Source organism: Sus scrofa, chromosome 7, assembly GCF_054392235.1.
Source record: "Sus scrofa isolate SSC_HxYL_T2T_F1_AM1 chromosome 7, Sscrofa_HxYL_maternal_Yorkshire_Landrace_v2.0, whole genome shotgun sequence".
In the NCBI taxonomy this organism is placed as follows: Eukaryota; Metazoa; Chordata; class Mammalia; order Artiodactyla; family Suidae; genus Sus; species Sus scrofa.
Window position 1 is genome coordinate 104,085,175 of NC_139389.1, and position 19,331 is coordinate 104,104,505.

Here is a 19,331-nt window from a genome sequence, read left to right on the forward strand (position 1 = left end):
TAGGCACCTGTCAGCCGTTCAGAGAGAGGGGCCCCATCTGTCCTCCTGAGCATGGCCCTGTGGTCAAGTTTGACTTCTGCTAGCTCCATTTCTTTCTTTCTTTCTTTTTTTTTTTTTTTTTTTTGCTATTTCTTTGGGCCGCTCCCATGGCATATGGAGGTTCCCAGGTTAGGGGTTAAATCGGAGCTGTAGCCACCGGCCTACGCCAGAGCCACAGCAACGCGGGATCCGAGCCCCATCTGCAACCTACACCACAGCTCACGGCAACACGGGATCCTTAACCCACTGAGCAAGGGCAGGGACCAAACCTGCAACCTCATGGTTCCTAGTTGGATTCGTTAACCACTGCGCCACGACGGGAACTCCTAGCTCCATTTCTTTAATGAACTTAGGTTAGAATAGGATTCGGAATGGAGTACCCAGTGGGATTCCAGGGATTAAAGTAGCTTAGGGGGAGTTTCCATTGTGGCTCAGCGTGGCAAGAATCCAACTAGTACCCATGAGGATGTGGGTTCAATCCCTGGCCTCTCTCAGTGGGTTAAAGATCCAGCGTTCCTGTGACCTGTGGTGTAGTTTGCAGATTCATCTCGGATCTGGAGTGGCTGTGGCTGTGGTGTAGGCTGGCAGCTGCAGCTCCAATTTGATCCCTAGTCTGGGAACTCCACGTGCCTCAGGTGCGGCCATAAAAAGCAAAAAAAAAAATATATATATAGAATTCCGAACGGAGTACCCAGTGGGATTCTAAGGATTACAGAAGCTTAGGGGGAGTTCCTATTGTGGCTCACTCAGCAGGTTATGAACCCAACTAGTATCCATGAGGATGTAGGTTCTATCCCTGGCCTCGCTCAGTGGGTTAAAGATCTGGCGTTACCACAAGTTGTGGCATAGGTTGAAGACACGGCTCAGATCTAGCATTGCTATGGCTGTGGTGTAGGCTGGCAGCCACAGCTCCAATTCAGCCGCTAGCTGGGAACTTCCATATGCCACAGGTGCAGCCCTTAAAAAAAAAAAAAAAAAGCAAGAAGCTTAGCTTTCCTTCAGCAGGGAGTGAGGGAAGAGGGGTGGGGGTGGGGGTGGGGGTGCTTTCTGAAAACACGTCTCCTGACCCATCAGGCCAGAAGGAGCCTCACTAGCTTTCCAGGCAGGGCAGCTCCAGGACCAGCGGGGGTTGCCTCAGGCAGGCTTGTTAAGCCTAGGCAGCCAGAGCACCCACAGACCCTGCCTGGACAGCTCAACTAGGACAGCCCCCACCTTCCATCTGGGGAGGGTCCCAAGTGCCTGAGGGTCCAGGTGGCAGGGTCAGCAGATTCTTGGAGGAGCCTGAGGATCAGACTGCCCCTTGACCACTGACCAGGGCCTGGAAGGTTTGCAGGCAGCTGCCTGTGGCCAGGGTGCTGGCCCCCGAGCTGGGCGGTGGGTGGGGAAGCCCACCGCAGGAAGAGGCAAGTGGAAGGTGGCCCCTAAGTCTGGGCTTCTCTGTCCCTGTCCCTGCTCCAGCGTCCTGAACCGAACTCCTGCCAGCCTGATCCAGGAGATCATTCTAGTAGATGACTTCAGTTCAGATCGTAAGTATCCACCTTTTTTTGCACCTCTTCACACTGTGTTTCTTCCAGAATGCTTGAAGGAAGCAATCTTGAGGTTGTCCTGGCTGACCTCTGCCCTCCACAGGGATCTTTTCTAAGAGTCCACCCCGGCTCTGCTCCCTGGTGCCAAAGAAGTGGTGTTGCTCTGATGGGACACCAGCAAGATGACATTTAAAAAATTAAACAGCATCACCAGCATCCTTCATCATCACAACTTCTATGTGCAGCGTATTGTCCCTGGGGAGTTCCCCGATGGTCTAGTGGTTAGGATATGGCACTTTCACCACTTCTGCCTGGGTTCCGTACCTGGTCTGGGAACTGAGATCCCACATCAAGCCACTGTATGCTGTGGCCCAAAAAAACCAACCCAGAATATTGCTGGACTGGTGACGGCGCTGGTGCTCTCTGGCGCCCCCTGGAGTTAATGCCACAAATACAGGCATTCCTCAGTCTCACCTGGCAGTGGGGCCCCCCCGGCAGTCCTTTGGCCAGTAGAGATGACCTCTCCTCCATGCCTCCCCTTCCCAGGCCCTCTCCCTGGGCCTGGTCTGGGACAGTGCCTGGGCCATTCTGGTAGTGGTCGAACGGCATGTGGTCTGATGAATGAGCTTGCTTCCTTTCTCTACCCCCAGCTGAAGACTGTCTGCTCCTAACCAGGATCCCCAAGGTCAAGTGCCTGCGCAATGACCGGCGGGAAGGTAAGTTCTTGGACCCTGGGTGCTGCCCCAGACCTATTTTGGTCTGGATTTCTGCACCTCCCCGTTCCCTTTTGGTGCCACATTATACCAAGCCAGCATGGTCCGGCTGGGTTCCTGGTGGCCGGGACCAAGGTCTAGGGAAAGACCCTCCCGCTCCCTCAGGACAGCCCCTATCACAACACGACTGTAGGCAAGTAGCTCGGCTCCTGGCTGCTTTAGTTGTCTCTTTTGAGAAATGGGAATAATAATATCCTTTCTGCCCTGCATGGTTATTTTAAGGATTAAATGCTTGGGAAAAGCACAGAGCGGTATAAAGCAGATGTGACCTCACTTCCACTTAAGAGGAGTTTTGGACTGTGGACCATGGCATGGGGGTGTGCCTGGCACTCTAGGGGACACAGAAGGAGTATAAAACATGATCCCTGCCCGCAGAGAGCTTATTATGGAGCTAAGGCTGGTTATACGGGGGTAGAATGGAGATGGAGGAGAGGGGCCAGAGGAGCGGGGCGTGATCAGGGAGGGGCCTGGATTGGGTGAGGGGGTTGGGAGACAGGTGAATGGGGTGGTCATTCCAAGCAGGGGGGCGGCGGGCAGGGCTGGGGGGGGCACTCTGCAAACAGAGGCATCAGTCAGGCCTGAGAACAGGTAATACTAACCGCCTCTTCCCGCCTTTCCCACTGCACATCTTGTGGCATTCTCTCTGCTCACGTTCTCACGTTCAGTCAGTCCTCATAACAGCCTGTCCTTCCTTAACCAGGGGCTGAAGAAGATTCCATAGTTTAACTAGAGACTCTCGTACTAAGTGAGAAAGAGAAAGACAAATACCATATGATATCACTTATATCTGGAATCTAATATGTGGCACAAATGAACCTTTCCACAGAGAAGAAACTCATGGACATGGAGAACAGACTTGTGGTTGCCAAGGGGAGGGGGAAAGAGCGGGATGGACTGGGAATCTGGAGTTAATAGATGCAAACTATTGCCTTGGAATGCATGAGCAGTGGGATCCTGCTGTATAGAACTGGGAACTATGTCTGGTCACTTATTTATTTGTCTTTTTTTGCCATTTCTTGGGCCACTCTTGCAGCATATGGAGGTTCCCAGGCTAGGGGTCGAATTGGAGCCATAGCCGCCAGCCTACACCAGAGTCACAGCAACGCGGGATCCAAGCCACGTCTGCAACCTACACCACAGCTCACGGCAACGCCTGATCCTTAACCCACAGAGCAAGGCCAGGGATCAAACCCGCAACCTCATGGTTCCTAGTTGGATTCGTTAACCACTGCGCCACAACGGGAACTCCCTATATCTGGTCACTTATGATGGCACACGATAATGTGAGAAAAAAGAATGTATATATGTATGTGTGACTGGGTCATCTTGCTGTGCAGTAGAAAATTGACAGAACACTGTAAACCAGGTATAATGGAAAAAAAAAAAAAAAGTAGATTCCATAGTTTGCCCTGGGTGATGAATAGATGAGCCAGGATTCACTCAAGGGTAGGGACACCCACCCGGAGCCAAGTCTCTTAGCCTCCCTCTACTTAGTGTCCCTGCCTGGGAGAATCAGGCCTGGTCGGCACAAGGACTGAATTGGGTGAGGATAGGTAACAGAGGGCCGTGTAAGCCAGAGAAAGGCGTTTACACTTGATAAAGCCGAGAATAGGGAGCCACAGACAGATGTGATGAGCGTATTTAAGAAAGATCAAGAGGGAGTTCCCGTCCTGGCTTAGCGGTTATGAACCCAATTAGGATCCATGAGGATGTGGGTTCGATCCCTGGCCTCGCTCAGTGGGTTAAGGCTCCAGGGTTGCCATGAGCTGTGGTATAGGTCAAAGACAGGGCTTGGATCTGGCATTGCTGTGGCTGTGGTGTAGGCCGGCAGCTTTAGCTCTGATTTGACCCCTAGCCTGGGAACCTCCATATGCCAGATGAACAGTGCTAAAAAGCAAAAAACAAAAGTAAGAACAGGGGACCTTCAAACTGGAATAAAATAAACCACTGCAGCTAAGACTGCAGCAATGCTGAATCTTTTAACCCACCGCACCAAGCCGGGGATGAAACCCACGCCTCCACAGGGACCTGAGCTGCTGCATTCAGATTCTTAACCCAGCGTGACACAGCGGGAGCTCTTTTTTTAAAAATAGACGTAAATTTATGATTAGGCGTCTTATAGCTCCCTATGGTGTGGAGGGATGGGGCAGATGGCCTTTTGCATAGATGGATGGATCGTCAGGTGGATAGAGGCAGAGTGCTGGGCAGAGGTGTGGCCAGGGCAATCTCTCCAAGAAGCGACTCATTTTCCTAGCTCTTAGGGTGAGGTTGTTCCCAGAGCAACCAATGGCTCCTCTCTCCTGACCAGGCAAGTCCCTGGCCCTGACCAGGGAGCTGCCCAAAGTGAGGCCATTTTCCCACAGTTGGTGAGCCATCAGTGAGACTCGGGGATGGGGTGGAAGCAGACAAGGATCTAGCACACGTAGGCCCCCTGGGCACCACGCACCGTCCCCCACAAACAGGGATTATGCTCTCTGAATCTTGCAGATAAGAAAACCAAGGCTCAGAGAAGTTAAATAATATGCTAAGGTGAGTGAAGGGGCTGGCCTACCAGCTCCAGCCTACCTTAGTCTAGAAGATTCTCTCCATGTCATACAGGATGGTGCAGCTGGAGGGGACTGCCCTGAGGTTTCTGAGTGGTGGCAGGGAGAGGGTTTTGGTTTCTGATTCTTTTTTGTTACCAAACCATACTTTATTACCACTCTTGTTCCCTAAACTCTTGACTGTTTATCACTGTGTCCCCAGAGCCCAGTGTGGCACATGGAGGGCACACAGAGAATAACCTCAGAGTGTTGATGGTGGATGGATGGATGAGAGAAAGAAAAAGAGACAGGGAAGAAACCAACAAAGTGAAGTGGGAGTTCTTGTCGTGGCTCAATGGGTTAAGAACCTGACTAGTATCCATGAAGATATGGGTTTTTTTTGTTTTGTTTTGTTTTGTTTTGTCTTTTTGCTATTTCTTGGGCCGCTCCCGCGGCATATGGAGATTCCCAGGCTAGGGGTCCAGTCGGAGCTGTAGCCATAGGCCTACACCAGAGCCACAGCAACGCGGGATCCGAGCCGCGTCTGCAACCTACACCACAGCTCACGGCAACGCCGGATCCTTAACCCACTGAGCAAGGGCAGGGACCGAACCCGCAACCTCATGGTTCCAAGTCGGATTCATTAACCACTGCGCCACGATGGGAACTCCAGATGTGGGTTTGATCCCTGGCCTCGCTCAGTGTGTTAAAGATCCGGCATGGCTGCAAGCTGTGGTGTAGGTCACAAATGTGTTTTGGATCTGGCGTTGCTATGCTGCTCCAATTCCACACCTAGCCTGGGAACTTTCATATGCTGCGGGTGCAGCCCTAAAAAGACAAAAACCAAAACAAACCAGGCGCAGCGGAAACGAATCTGACTAGGAACCATGGGGTTGTATGTTCGATCCCTGGCCTCGCTCAGTGGGTTGGAGATCCAGCGTTGCCGTGAGCTGTGGTGTAGGTTGCAGACGCGGCTTGGATCCCGAGTTGCTGTGGCTGTGGTGTAGGCCAGCAGCTGTAGCTCCGATTAGACCCCTAGTTTGGGAACCTCCATGTGCCTTGGGTGCAGCCTGCAAAAGATTAAAAAAAAAAAAAAAGAATGGAGAGAATATCTGTCTTATAGTTGCTGTAGAAACTAAATGAAGTCATGTACGCAAAGTGCTTGGCACAGTGTTGACATATGACAGGTGCTCAATAAATATTAAAAAAAAAAAAAACCAAACAAACAGCAAAACAAAGTAAAGTTAAATCCCAATAACTCTGAGGAAAGCTCAGCCCTAAGGGGTAGGGATCCCTGAGTTTGGGGGACGGCTGAGCCAACTGGCTCTGCCCCAGCACAATGCCTGTCCACTGCCGTTGCAGGGCTGATCCGATCCCGAGTTCGAGGGGCAGATGTGGCTGCAGCTGGGGTCCTCACCTTTTTGGACAGCCACTGCGAAGTGAACACGGAGTGGCTGCAGCCCATGCTGCAGCGGGTGAAGGAGGTGAGTGTGTCTTCCCTGGGGGAGCTCTGTCCTTCCGGACGTGCCCACTGTGTTCTCAGCATGAGGGCATATGAAGGGTCTCTGGAGTTGGGCAGGCAGAATAGGAAGCCCAAATGGTTTGTTCCCTCCTGAGTGACGTCACCTCATTGTGCTTTCTCATCTGAAAACGGGGTAAGTGTAACATTTGTCCTACTAGGTTGTCATGAGAATTGGCTGAAAGCCTGGGTGAGCCATGAAGCTCCTACTGCAAATGGATGTTTTCTTCTTCTTCTTCTTTTTTTTTTTTTTTTGTCTTTTTGCCTTTTCTAGGGCCGCTTCCTGCAGCATATGGAGGTTCCCAGGCTAGGGGTCTAATTGGAGCCATAGCCGCCAGCCTACGCCAGAACCACAACAACGAGGGATCTGAGCTCTGTCTGCAACCTACACCACAGCTCATGGCAACGCTGGATCCTTAACCCACTGAGCAAGGCCGGGGACCGAACCCGCAACCTCATGGTTCCTAGTCGGATTCGTTAACCACTGCACCACGATGGGAACTCCTATTGTTTCCTTCTTGAGGGGAGGCAGGGTCCTGGGATGGGGCTGGAAGGTGGGTCAGCCTGAGAAGGAGGGAGGAGAGGATGGTGTTCTCAAGGAACGAGGGCAGATGGGCCTCCTATGTGCCTGCTGTTCTCTAGAATGGGGAGAATTTGGACACATGGAGCAAGGGATGAGGGGATTGCAATGCAACCACAAAAAGACAAAGAACCCACTTTAAAAATGGGCAAAGGACTTGAATGGGCATTTCTTCAAGGAAGATAGACAGATGGTCAACAAGCATATGAAACGATGTTCAACATTCATTCCTTAGGGAAAAATGCAAGTCTGAACCCAATGAGGTACCACTTGATACCTACTAGGATGGGTCTAAGCAAAAGGATGAACAGTACAAGTGCTGGTGAGGATGCAGATAAATAGGAGTCTACGTGTTTCTGGAGGGAATGTCAAATGGTACAGCCACTTTGGAAAACAGTCCCTTAAGGAGTTCCCGTCGTGGCGAAGTGGTTAACGAATCCGACTAGGAACCATGAGGTTGTGGGTTCGGTCCCTGGCCTCGCTCAGTGGGTTAAAAGGATCCAGCATTGCCGTGAGCTGTGGTGTAGGTCGCAGACGGGGCTCAGATCTCATGTTGCTGTGGCTCTGGCGCAGACTGGCAGCTACAGCTCTGATTCGACCCCTAGCCTGGGAACCTCCATATGCCATGGAAAGCAGCCCTAGAAAAGGCAAAAAGACAAAAAAAAAAAAAAAGAAAAAGAAAAGGAAAAACAGTCCCTTAAAAGTTTAAATGTAGAGGTTCCATATGACCCAGCAATTCCAGTGCTAGGTATCTATATATACCTAAGAGAAATGAAAACAGAGCCCCTCACAAAGACTTGAACATGAGTGTTCATAGCAGTATAATTCAGAATAGCCAAAACACAGAAACAACCAACTATCTATCAACTGATGAATGGGTAATGAAATGTGATATATCCATACGATGGACTATTCTTCAGCCATCCAAAGGAAGGACGTACTGATACATGCCTTGGTGTGGATAAGCTTCAAAAACCTTATGCTAAGTGAAAGAAGCCAGTCACAGAAGACTGCATATTATGTGATTCCATTTATATGAGATTTCCAGAATAAACAAATCTATAGCAATAAAAAGTAGATTGGTGATTGTCAGGGGCTGGCGGGATGGATGACTGGGGAGTGACTGCTAGTAGGTACAGGATTTCTTGTTGGGATGATGAACAGTTCTGGAATTAGGTAGTGGTGATGCTGGCACAACTTTGTGAATATATTACAAACCACTGAATTTTACCCTTTAAAGTGGTAAATTTTACGGTATAGCCATTATATCTAATAAAATTGTTATAAAATGTGAATTATATCTCAATACAAAAAAAAAAAAAAAGTCAAGGGTGAGTTCCTGTCATGGCTCAGTGGAAATGAATCTGACTAGCATCCAGGAGGACACAAGTTCGATCCCTGGCCTCGCTCAGTGGGTTAAGGATCTGGCATTGCTGTGAGCTGTGGTGTAGGTCGCAGACGCGGCTCAGATCTCATGTTGCTGTGGCTGTGGTGTAGGTCTGCAGCTATAGCTCTGATTGGACCCTTTGCCTGGGAACCTCCATATGCCATGGGTGTGGCCCTAAAAAAAAAAAAAGCTCAGTGGATTAAGAACCCAACATAGTGTCCATGAGGATTCAGGTTTGATCCCTGGCCTCACTCAGTGGGTCAGGGATCCGGCATTGCTGTGAGCTGTGGTGTAGGTTGGCAGCTGCAGCTATGATTCAACCTCTGGCCTGGGAACTTCCATATGCTGCAGGTGCAGCTTTAAAAAAGAAAAATCTAAAAAAGGATAAGGTGAGGTGCCAGTACAACACTGTGAGAGACCATGGATGGTCTTCCCTGATCTGTCACGTCCCACATTTTTGTCATCCTGAGATGGAGTGTGAGCTAAGGGGCAAAGCTGGATTCCGAGTTGCAGACAAGAGGATTTTGCGGGTCAGGAGAGTGCTCGGAGAGAGAAGAAAAAAGAGGCTTTGTTGCATGTCCCTCTATGGAGGGAGAAAAGAGAGCAGCCACTCTGCTGATGGAGGGCGATTAAGTTTTGCATGTGGTATATGTTTTATATAATTCACCACCACTACCACCACCTCCGCTACCCCCCCAAAAAAAAACCATTAATAAACTTGGCATTACCCACCAAGCTTTTGGAGATGGGTTTGCATCTGGGAGGTGATGAAGGAAGGGAGTACGAGTCTGACCTTGAAGTGGATGTGGCGTGAGAGGAGTGTCACCCAAGTTACACAGGGACTGCAGGGTCCCTGCCCTCAAGTTTTTGTGGTGCATGCAGCTGGGAAGATGTGGCCCCAGCTTGTACGAAGGTAGATGACCATTAGTAGAACAGCAACAGAAGAGCCACCTCAGGCAGCCTTTCATTCATTGTCTCAGGACTTGTCTGGACTATAATAGTGAGAGCAGCTTGAAAGAGGAAGAACTCGTCAGCCTGTAGCCATCAGGGAGGGCTTCATGGAGGAGGTGAGAGCCCGGTAGTGCTCAACATGATGCGAGGGGAAAAGGCTTGGCAGAGCATCATGCCCATGGGACTCAAGTGGCATCTTCCTGGGGCCTGGATGTGGATGCAGGACGGCTCCTGGGAGCCTGACCTGTCCTGTGGGAGAAGCTGTTGGGCCTTTTTTCACAGAGTCCCTGACCTCACACCATCTTGTGTGTCCCCTCTTAGGACCACACCCGTGTGGTGAGCCCCATCATTGATGTCATCAGTCTGGATAATTTCGCCTACCTTGCTGCATCTGCTGACCTTCGAGGAGGTGGGTCCGGCTCCCCGGGGAGGGGCTCTGGACCTGAAAGGAGGCAGGTGACAATAGACAAAATCCCTGGCTTGGTGCCCTTCTTCCCAGCTGTGCCAGTGTTTCCCACCGCTCTTACTTCCAGAAAACAGAAAGGGATTGTGTAGAATCCTGGGGTTGGAGATGAAGGGCCAGAGCTGGCAGGTTCAGGCTCTTGGCCAATCAAGGACAGAGCCAGGCTAGTCTCTGGTTCTTTCCTTAGCTGCAGACATTGACACATCCTTCTCAAATGTGGTCAGCCCAGGGACAGCGGCCACAAGTCCTGGCAGAAAAACATGATATGACAACTGTCGTGGGGTGGGAGAAGGGGAGCCCTCAGCTTTGCATGGATTCCTAATAGGCACACCTGAAAATGGTCCAGACCGGGCTTAATACAGCAGTTATTTGCCACATTGGGCTGCTGAGCTCTTGAAATGTGACCAGTCTGAATAGAGATGTGCTGTAAGTTAAAATACATGCCAGGTTTTGAAGACAGTAGGAAAGAATAAAATACCTCATTAGTAATTTTTTGTATTGATTACATGTTGAAATGATATTTTGGATATATTGCATTAAAATACATTATTCATTGAAGTTCCTGTTGTGACCCAGCAGAAACGAACCTGACTAGTATCTATGAGGATGTGGGTTTGATCGCTGGCCTTGCTCAGTGGGTTAAGGGTCCGGTGTTGCCATGAGCTGTGGTGTAGGTTGCAGACATGGCTTGGATCTGGTGTGGCTGTGGCTGTGGCGTAGGCTGGCAGCTGCAGCTCTGATTCTGCCCCTAGCCTGGGAACTTCCATATGCTGCACCTGTGCCCCTCCCTGCCAAATATATTGTTCAAGGTAATTTCATATGTTCTTCTTACTTTTTGATAGGGCTACTAGAAAAATTTAAATTATATATGAGGCTTACATTGCTGGCTTGCATGGTATTTCTTTAGGACAGCGGTAATCCAGGCTTAAGAGCTGTCCAGTATGGTAGGCAATAGCCACATTTGGCTATTTACATGTAAATTAATTAAAATTAAATAAAATCCAAAATCAGTTCCTAAGTTACACTAGCCGCATTTCAGGTGCTCCGTAACCACATGTGGCTCGTGTCTACCATGAGGGACCAAGCAGATACAGAACATCTCCAACTTGGCAGGAAGTTCTAGTGGGCAAGGCTGCTCTGGGGACTCTGTTGCTGGGAGCTCATGGGCAAAGTGAGTTTCCTATGTGGTGGCCAGACTTCCAATAAATAGACAGAGTCAGTAGTTAGAGCTTGAGGTTGAGTGGGATTCTGAAGGGAGCCAGGCATTTCTTCTTTGGGAAAGCACCTCAGGGCCTTTGCACTTGCTGTTCCCCTAACTGGAATTCCTTTGCCCGAGACAACTGCATGGATCAGTCCTTCGTTCAGGTCTCTCCTCAAATGTCACCTCATCAGAGAGCCTTTCCTGGTTACTCTTACTAGAATAGCATGGGCATCCCCTCTTTTCTTTTCCTTTCTTTTCTTTTCTTTTCTTTTCTTTTTTCAGCACTTTTCATGCCCACTGACATATTATCCATTATCAATTTATCTTTGTGGTCTGTTTTACCCAGTAGATTGAAACTCTCTAAGATAGGGACCTGTCTCATTCTGAATGAAGGAATAACTGCACAAATTGCCCAGGGCCCTGTGCAAGCTGGGCTCTGATCACGGGAGATTCTGAGGGATGGCAGAGCGAAGGGACAGCAGCCCCCGAGCCCTGTCCTCACCCCGCTCTGTCCCTTAGGATTCGACTGGAGCCTGCATTTCAAGTGGGAACAGATCCCTCTTGAGCAGAAGATTGCCCGGACAGACCCCACCAAGCCCATAAGGTCAGGGCTGCTGTGGGCTCCGGGAAGACCCCTTCCTTCCCTGAGTCAGGGGCTTGGGAGGCTGCCGGGGGTCTAAGTCGCTGGGGTTCCTGGGGGTGCATGACCTAAGGGCTGACTCTGTTCTGGGCCCTAGAAACAGAGAAGCCAAAGGGCAGGGAACGAGCCAGACATCCAATCCCAGGGACTCTGCAAGCAGGCCATCCCTGGGCAAATGGCCTGGGTTCTGGGGCCATTTAGAGGGGCCCAGCTTCTCCAGCTTGCGTATTACCTCTCTCCTCTCCTTGCTCCCAGGACGCCTGTCATAGCTGGAGGAATCTTCGTGATTGACAAGTCCTGGTTTAACCACTTGGGAAAGTATGATGCCCAGATGGACATCTGGGGGGGAGAGAATTTTGGTAAGTTGGGAAATAACCACAATAATAATAATAATAATAATAATAATAATAATAATAGGAAAGCCAGATTGAGTACTTTCCATGTGTGAGGCCCTAAGGACTTCACACAATTAACTCCTTAAATCCTCACAACGAATCTCTGAAGTAAGTACTATTCTATCTCCATGCTACTGATAAGGAAATTGAGGCACAGAGAGGTTAAGTAATTTGTCCAGAGCCACGCAGCTAGTCAACAAAGAGATTGGGTGGTCAGGGGAATCTGTGGCCACATGGCTAGACGCATGTGTGGAGGAACATTCGAAGTGGACTGCAGCTTCTCCACGTGGCTGCTTCCCAACCAGAAAGGCTAGTGGGGGCGGGGGCTCGGGTGCAGGAGCGGGTAGTGTTTAAAGGTAAGCAATGGGTGCAAATCCTGGTCCTTCCACCTACAAGCTGTTTGATCCTGGGCAAGTGAAAGCCTCTCTGAGCCTGAGTTTCCCCACGAAGCGGTTTTAAGTACTAAGTGAGATGAGGGGTGAAGATGCTGGCGGCCATTATCATTACTTGTGAGGCCATTGGAACCGTCTAGTCCCAGAAGGAAAGGGAAGAGCCAGTGAACCCGCCCCCACCTCCCCCATCCCCCCACCCCCTGACCCCGCTGGGTCCCTGATGAGGCTCAGGTGAGATAAAAGTCGGATAAAGGTGGAACATCTGCTGTGGGTTAAAGGCAGTTTGTGAAAGGGCCTATTTACACAGTGTGGGCAAGTTATAGGGACCCACGAGGGCCAGGGTAGGGCTGGGCTGGGCTGGGAGTGCATGAGCTGAGAGCTGCCTCTGTTCTGGGCCCTGGGAGGGGTGGCCACCCCTCCGTCTGAAAGATGGGAAGGGAGCACGGAAGTTGTCAGGGGATAAACACCCACCCTCCCTCTCCCCCTCAGGTGAGCCTGTCCTCACGTAGGAAGGAAGCTCAGTGGTGTAGCCCACGTGGGCAGCCCCCCAGTTGAGGAGTGGGGTCCCAGAGGTCTCGGGGAGTGGGGGGCAGGTCCCTGGAGGCTTGTAAAACACAAAGGCTTGTCCTTGCTCCAGCAGTGGCCCCAGTCCATCCTTGGCAGAGCCCTTTCCCATGGCTTCCTTTTGGGCATCCTGACCAGGTTTTTTTGCCAAGCAAATAGCACTGGTGGCATCTCACCCATCCGACAGGTGGGCAAACTGAGGTGGGCGCCGCCTTCCAGATCTCCGTCAGGAAACTCCACATCCGACAGGTGTCACTTGCGCCTTTATGGGAGCCACTGGAGTGTTGTGCCGTGTGAGCCGGGTCGGAGTGTGTGTTTGTGGCGTGGGAGGACCAGGTCTTTCTCCCCTCCCTGATGGGGACAGCGGGACAGCAAGAAGCGCAGCTCCAACTCAGAACCAACCCGAGCGGAAACAGACACGGGATTTTCTCCCTTTTGTGGCTTCCTCTTGGAAACCGTTTCCAGGCAGGCACTTGGAGGAGTAAATTCTGGGAACTGAGGTGCAGTGACCCTTCCATTTTGACCTCCTTTCATGCATTTTGGGCCCAAATGCCCTCTTTTGTGTCCTCAGTCTCAGCCTGAAAGGAGCTTTGGCAAAACTGGTTTCCTGGAAAGACTGAGAGGGCTGGGAAACTAATGGTCTCTCCAGCATCCAGTGGGCTTTTGCTTTCTTTTTCTTTTTTCTTTTCTTTTCTTTTTCTTTTTTTTTTTAGGCTGAGGCCTGATGGAGAAACAAGTGAATGATCAAATAGCTCACTTCAAACTCTGCCTGAGGCCAGGGCTCAGGGGTTGGGGAACTTGAAAGGTGAACCGTGCAGTGGTTCCAGAGAGGGTTTTATTTCTTCGAAGAAATTCGAAGAAATTCCTAGGCTAGCCGTGGTGCTCAGATGTTCAGCTGCTGAGAGGGATTTTGAGCCAGGAGATCCCTGCTGCTGGTGGGTTTGGGCCTTTTGTTTTATTCTTTTGTTGAAGGAGGGGAAATGCCCAAGTTGAGACTCATTCCTGTGCCTCCTGAGGGAGCCAATCACAGGAGCCCAGAGGCCACCTTGAGCCCAGAGTGGCGGGGGTGGGGGTGGGGGTGTGCGTGTGCGAACATGAAAACCTTGTGGCTCATATCAGGGATCCTTTTAAAATGTAGTCGGGGAGTTCCCATTGTGGCTCAGTGGTTAACAAATCCGACTGGGAACCATGAGGTTGCAGGTTCGATCCCTGGCCTTGCTCAGTGGGTTAAAAGGATCCAGGGTTGCTGTGAGCTGTGGTGTAGGTCGCAGATGGGGCTCGGATCCCACGTTGCTGTGGCTCTGGTGTAGGCTGGTGGCTACAGCTCTGATTTGACCCCTAGCCTGGGAACCTCCCTATGCCACGGGAGCGGCCCAAGAAATGGCAAAAAGACAACAACGACAACAAAATGTAGTCAGATCATGTCATTCCACTGCTCAAGACCATGAAGGGGCTCCCGAATTACTCACAACAAAACCCAAAGCCCTTATGCCATCTGCCCACAAGCCCACACCAGCAGCTCTGCCCTCAGTGCCTACTGCCCTCCCCCCACCTCATTCCACTGCTGCCAACTCTGTTCTTATACCCTCTAGATCTGTGCCCTTGCTGATCCCTCTGCCCAGAATGCTCTTCCCTAAGAGCCACCTGACCCTTCCTCATCCCCTTCAGACTTCAGCTCAAATGTCCCCTTTCACTGAGAACATCCCTAATCAGCCTCATCAAAATTGCAGCCCCACCTCAGTTCCACTAACCAGATCCAATCTGCCACCTGCTTCATCATGCTTATTACCATCAGCAGACGAGGCATCCTCCTCTTTTTCTCATCTAATTGTATTTTCGTTTCTTCTTTTCCTGAGTTTCTCTCTTCTCCTACTAACATAAGGGATTCTACAGCAGTGTTGTCAGTCTATCATAAATAGGTCCTCAGGGAGTTCCTGTTGTGGCTCAGTGGTTAACGACTCTGACTAGGAACCATTAGGTCGAGGGTTCAGTCTCTGGCCTTGCTCAGTGGGTTAAGGATCTGGCATTGCCATGAGCTGTGGTGTAGGTCACAGACACGGCTCGGATCTGGCATTGCTGTAGCTCTGGTGCAGGCCAGCAGCTACAGCTCTGATTCGACCCCTAGCCTGGGAAACTCCATATGCCGAGGGTGTGGCCCTAGAAACCAAAAAAAAAAAAAAAAAAAAAAAGATCCTCGGTAAAAATCTGTTAAATCAGCTGAAGAATCTGGTTCACAATGTTGCTTGCCAGACAATGTGTGAACTTGACATTGCAATTCTGCAACTGAATAAGCAGATGACCTTGGAGAGGTTATTTAACATCTTTGCGTGTCCATCTTTATTCAAATTGTGGGGATAATGGCACCAACATCGCATGGTTGCCGTGAGAATTAGACATCAATCGTAAAGAACAGAGATATGTGCTCAGTGAATGCGTGATGGTCACTGCTTTGACTGTCGCTGTCATTGATCGACCATGACAATAAGTAATAGCAGCATGGAGAGTGTGAGCCGAATGGCATGAAGTGACCTAACTAGCATGACAAAGTTAGTCTAGCAGAACTGGAACTAGAAGACAGATCTTCTGTCCCCACTTCTAAATATCAGTGGCTGAACCAACTGCAGAGCTCTGGCCAGGAGAAGGGACAGAGGCCTGGCAGTTTGCAGGCAGACCTAGGGCAGCGCATACCATAGCCAGCCCTGGGTGTGGGTCCACATATGCCAAATATCCAGTCCTGGTCTCTGGACCACATGGGGAAGTCACTTGGTGCACAAAGGCTGGCCAGGAGGTGGGCCCTGTGGAGCTGTGCCAGGTGAGCGCCCCCAGGCCAGGCAAGGGACTACAAGTGGTCCTTACAGACAACTGAGGAGGGGGAAGAAGGACCAAGGCTGAAATTCATTTAAAAAATTGTTTTTTTTTTTAATTATTTTTATTTTTTCCATTATAGTTGGTTTACAGTGTTCTGTCAATTTCTACTCTACAACAAAGTGACCCAGTCACACACACATATATACATATACATTCTTTTTCTCAAATTATCCTCCATCATGTTCCATCACAAGTGATTGGATATAGATAGTTCCCTGTGCTTTACAACAGGATCTCATTGCTTATCCACTCCAAATGCAATAGTTTGCATCTATTAACCCCAGATTCCCAGTCCATCCCACTCCCTCCCCCCCCCCCCTTGGCAACCACAGGTCTCTTCTCCAAGGCCAAGAGTTTCTTTTCTGTGGAAAGGTTCATTTATGCCGTATATTAGATTCCAGATATAAGTGATACCATACAGTATTTGTCTTTCTCTTTCTGACTTACTTCACTCAGAATGAGAGTCTCTAGTTCCATCCCCCCCCCCTTTTTAATGAAAAACAAACAAACATAAAAAAAAACAAGGGCTATGGACTTTCTGGGACAGAGGGAGATGTTTTGATGTCACCAGGTGTCCAGCTGTAGGTTAATAGGAAAGAAAGTAGAAACTCAGAAGACTGTGAGGGTCAGCTAGCTGCTAAGGTGGGTCCTTGCCAGAAGTGACATTTGTTGAGTGTAGAAGAGAGTGGGTGACCCGTGAGCCCCCTCCTGGGAGGCAGAGTGACCACTGCTCACATCTCCTGATACTCCCCACATCTGAGCCCTGAGAGAGCAGTGGGGAAAGCTTTTTTTTTTAGGGGCCACGGTCATCTGTGAAAGCTCATTCAGGGTCACCACCATCACCAAAAGAAGTGTGTCTCAAGAGGGCCAGCGGTAGCCTGTAAATGGAGACTCCAGGGGCCATGAGGGAGGTCCCGGCAGCAGAAAGGTGCCAGCTGGAGCAGCCTTTTGCTTGGTTGGTATTGGTTTTCCAGCTTTTCCATTGTCCAAATCTGACTGACAAGCAGATGTGTTTTTCTTTTTTTTTTTTTTTTTTTGTCTTTTCTAAGGCCACTTCCCGTGGCACATGGAGGTCCCAGGCTAGGGGTCTAATTGGAGCTGTAGCCACCAGCCTACGCCACAGCAACGCAGGATCTGAGCCACGTCTGCGACCTACACCACAGCTCACGGCAACCCTGGATCCTTAACCCATTGAGCAAGGCCAGGGACCGAACCTGCAACCTCATGGTTCCTAGTCAGATTCGTTAACTACTGTGCCACGATGGGAACTCCGCAGATGTGTTTTTCTTTAGTGTGTTTAGGACTTTGCAGACAGAGGTGGAAATAACTGATACTGCCATTCGATTCCGTTTTCCTTCTACTCATGGTTTCGGTGTTTCTGCAAAGCTTTCCCCACTGCTCTCTCAGGGCTCAGATGTGGGGAGTGTGTGCGGGGTGTGGTATGTGGTGTGCAGGCAGCGGATGTGTGTGTGGTGTCTCTGTGGAGGGGATGTGTGTGTGATGTGTGTTTGGAGGGGGTGTGTGTGGAGGGGGATGTGAGATGTGTGTGTGTTTTGTGTGTGTGTGTGGAGAGTATGTATGTGTGGAGTGTGTAAGTGTGTCGGATGTGGGTACACGCATGGAGGGAGCAGCCAGGAACACGTTGAGGAGTGGGTGCACCCCATGGCAACAGACCCGGGAGCTCTGCCCGCAGCATGAGCCTCCAAGGAGACCCCAAAGGCAAAGGAAGCCAGCACCTTCCCACCCCCACTCACGGGGGACTTGCCGAGGGGCCCTTCCCACCCCGACTGCTGCCGTCTCTGCAGAGCTCTCCTTCCGGGTGTGGATGTGCGGCGGGAGCTTGGAGATCGTGCCCTGCAGCCGCGTGGGCCACATCTTCAGGAAGCGGCACCCCTACAACTTCCCTGAGGGCAACGCCCTCACCTACATCAGGTAAGTCTCAGTGCAGAGAGCACTGTACCAAGAGCCAGGACATAGATCCCGGCCCTGTCAGTTACTCATGTGACTTGCAGAGCAGCGACGCCACCTCTCCGGACCTCATTTTGCCCCTTTCCATCCACCCCCATTCTGGGATTCTGGTACTTTGAGGGCCAGAAGAGTGAAGTTGGGAGTGTCCCTACCAGACCCCTCTTGCCTTAACTGTCTTTGTCCATGAGGGTCTTGGAAAACCGGCCAAATGACCAACCTGGAGTCTCCCTGCACTCACTGGATCCCAAGTACTGCTCAGGGATGCTATGTCCCACCCGTGACTCCATCAGTGTCTGCCTATCCTTGTCCCCAGCCACAGCGGGCACTTCATCTTGATGGGGATTGGGCAGGGCCCTGATGCCACCCCCATGGTCCCACTCCCCTGATGGTGGTGGCAAGGGGCGGATAGGAGGAGGCTCCATGAGCTTCCCTCCCAAGGATGAGCTTCATCTTGCCAGGATCTCTTGTTGGCAGTAGCACCTTTCCTTGTCTAGTTCATCAAATGGCCTGGTTTTTTTGCTTTGTTTCTCCCATCCCATTTTTATTGTTTTTATAATTATAAAAGTAACACATGTTCACTGTAAAGATTCTTATATATTATCTACATACATATATGTACATATATTGTACATTCTCATTTGTACCTTTTTTTGTTTGTTTTTTAGGGCCGCACCTACAGCATGTGGAGGTTCACATGTGGACAGCTCACTGCCACACTGGATCCTTAACCCGCTGAGCAAGGCCAGGGATGAACCCACATCCTCATGGATACTAGTTGGGTTTTAACCTGCTGAACCACAAGGGGAACTCCTCATATTTACTCTTTATATCATACAGAGGAAAAAGTGAAAGACCCTTTTATCCTGTCTCACTCTTATCCACTTGTGTCTCCAAAAGTAGCTATGCTGGAGTTCCTGTCGTGGCTCAGGGGTTAACGAATCCGACTAGGAACCATGAGGTTTCGGGTTTGATCCCTGGCCTCCCTCAGTGGGTTAAGGATCCAGCGTTGCCGTGAGCTGTGGTGTAGGTCGCAGGCTCAGCTTGGATCCTGCGTTGCTGTGGCTCTGGCGTAGGCCAGCAGCTATAGCTCCAATTACACCCCTAGCCTGGGAACCTCCATGTGCCACAGGAGCAGCCCTAGAAAAGGCAAAAAGACAAAAAAAAAAAAAAAAAGTAACTATGTTAATACATTTCTAGTCTATCATTTCAGGCCTTTTTTGGGGCCACACCCATAGCACGTGGAAGTTCCTGGACCAGGGATTGAACCCAAGACACAGCAGTGACAATGCTGCATCCTTAACCACTAGGCCACCAGGGAACTCCCATTTCAGACCTTTTAATTTATTTTCAAATATATAGAGAGAGTCTCCGTGTAGAGACACATGCATTTGTGTTTGTTTGTCTGTAAATGAGGCCGTGCTGTGTGTTTTTTCTGCAGCCTGCTTCTCTGCCACTCAACACCAAATGATGGCCATCCTTCCATGTCAGTACGTGCTAACCATGGCATTCTTTTTCGAGGCTATCTAGTACTCCATCATGTGAA

General features: G+C 50.3%; 1 protein-coding gene and 1 long non-coding RNA gene across 9 annotated transcripts in view; one reads left to right on the forward strand and one right to left on the reverse strand.

Annotated features, from left to right (window-relative positions):
- Positions 1 to 19,331, forward strand: part of GALNT16 (polypeptide N-acetylgalactosaminyltransferase 16) — a 112,170-nt gene that overhangs the window by 77,360 nt on the left and 15,479 nt on the right. For 3 of the 8 annotated variants that reach the window (XR_014809075.1, NM_001244918.1, XM_084966576.1), the window contains 7 exon segments: positions 1,498 to 1,565; positions 2,216 to 2,281; positions 6,223 to 6,344; positions 9,619 to 9,706; positions 11,481 to 11,565; positions 11,857 to 11,960; positions 17,626 to 17,752. Coding sequence is in view for 4 of the 8 variants with exons in the window: in NM_001244918.1 (NP_001231847.1) it covers positions 1,498 to 1,565; positions 2,216 to 2,281; positions 6,223 to 6,344; positions 9,619 to 9,706; positions 11,481 to 11,565; positions 11,857 to 11,960; positions 17,626 to 17,752 (660 nt within the window). In the remaining 4 variants the exon portion in view is untranslated. 8 annotated transcript variants of the gene reach the window in all.
- LOC146401824 (uncharacterized) overlaps positions 1 to 19,331 on the reverse strand; it is a 118,298-nt gene that overhangs the window by 19,895 nt on the left and 79,072 nt on the right. The gene's annotated exons all lie outside the window — the stretch shown is intronic.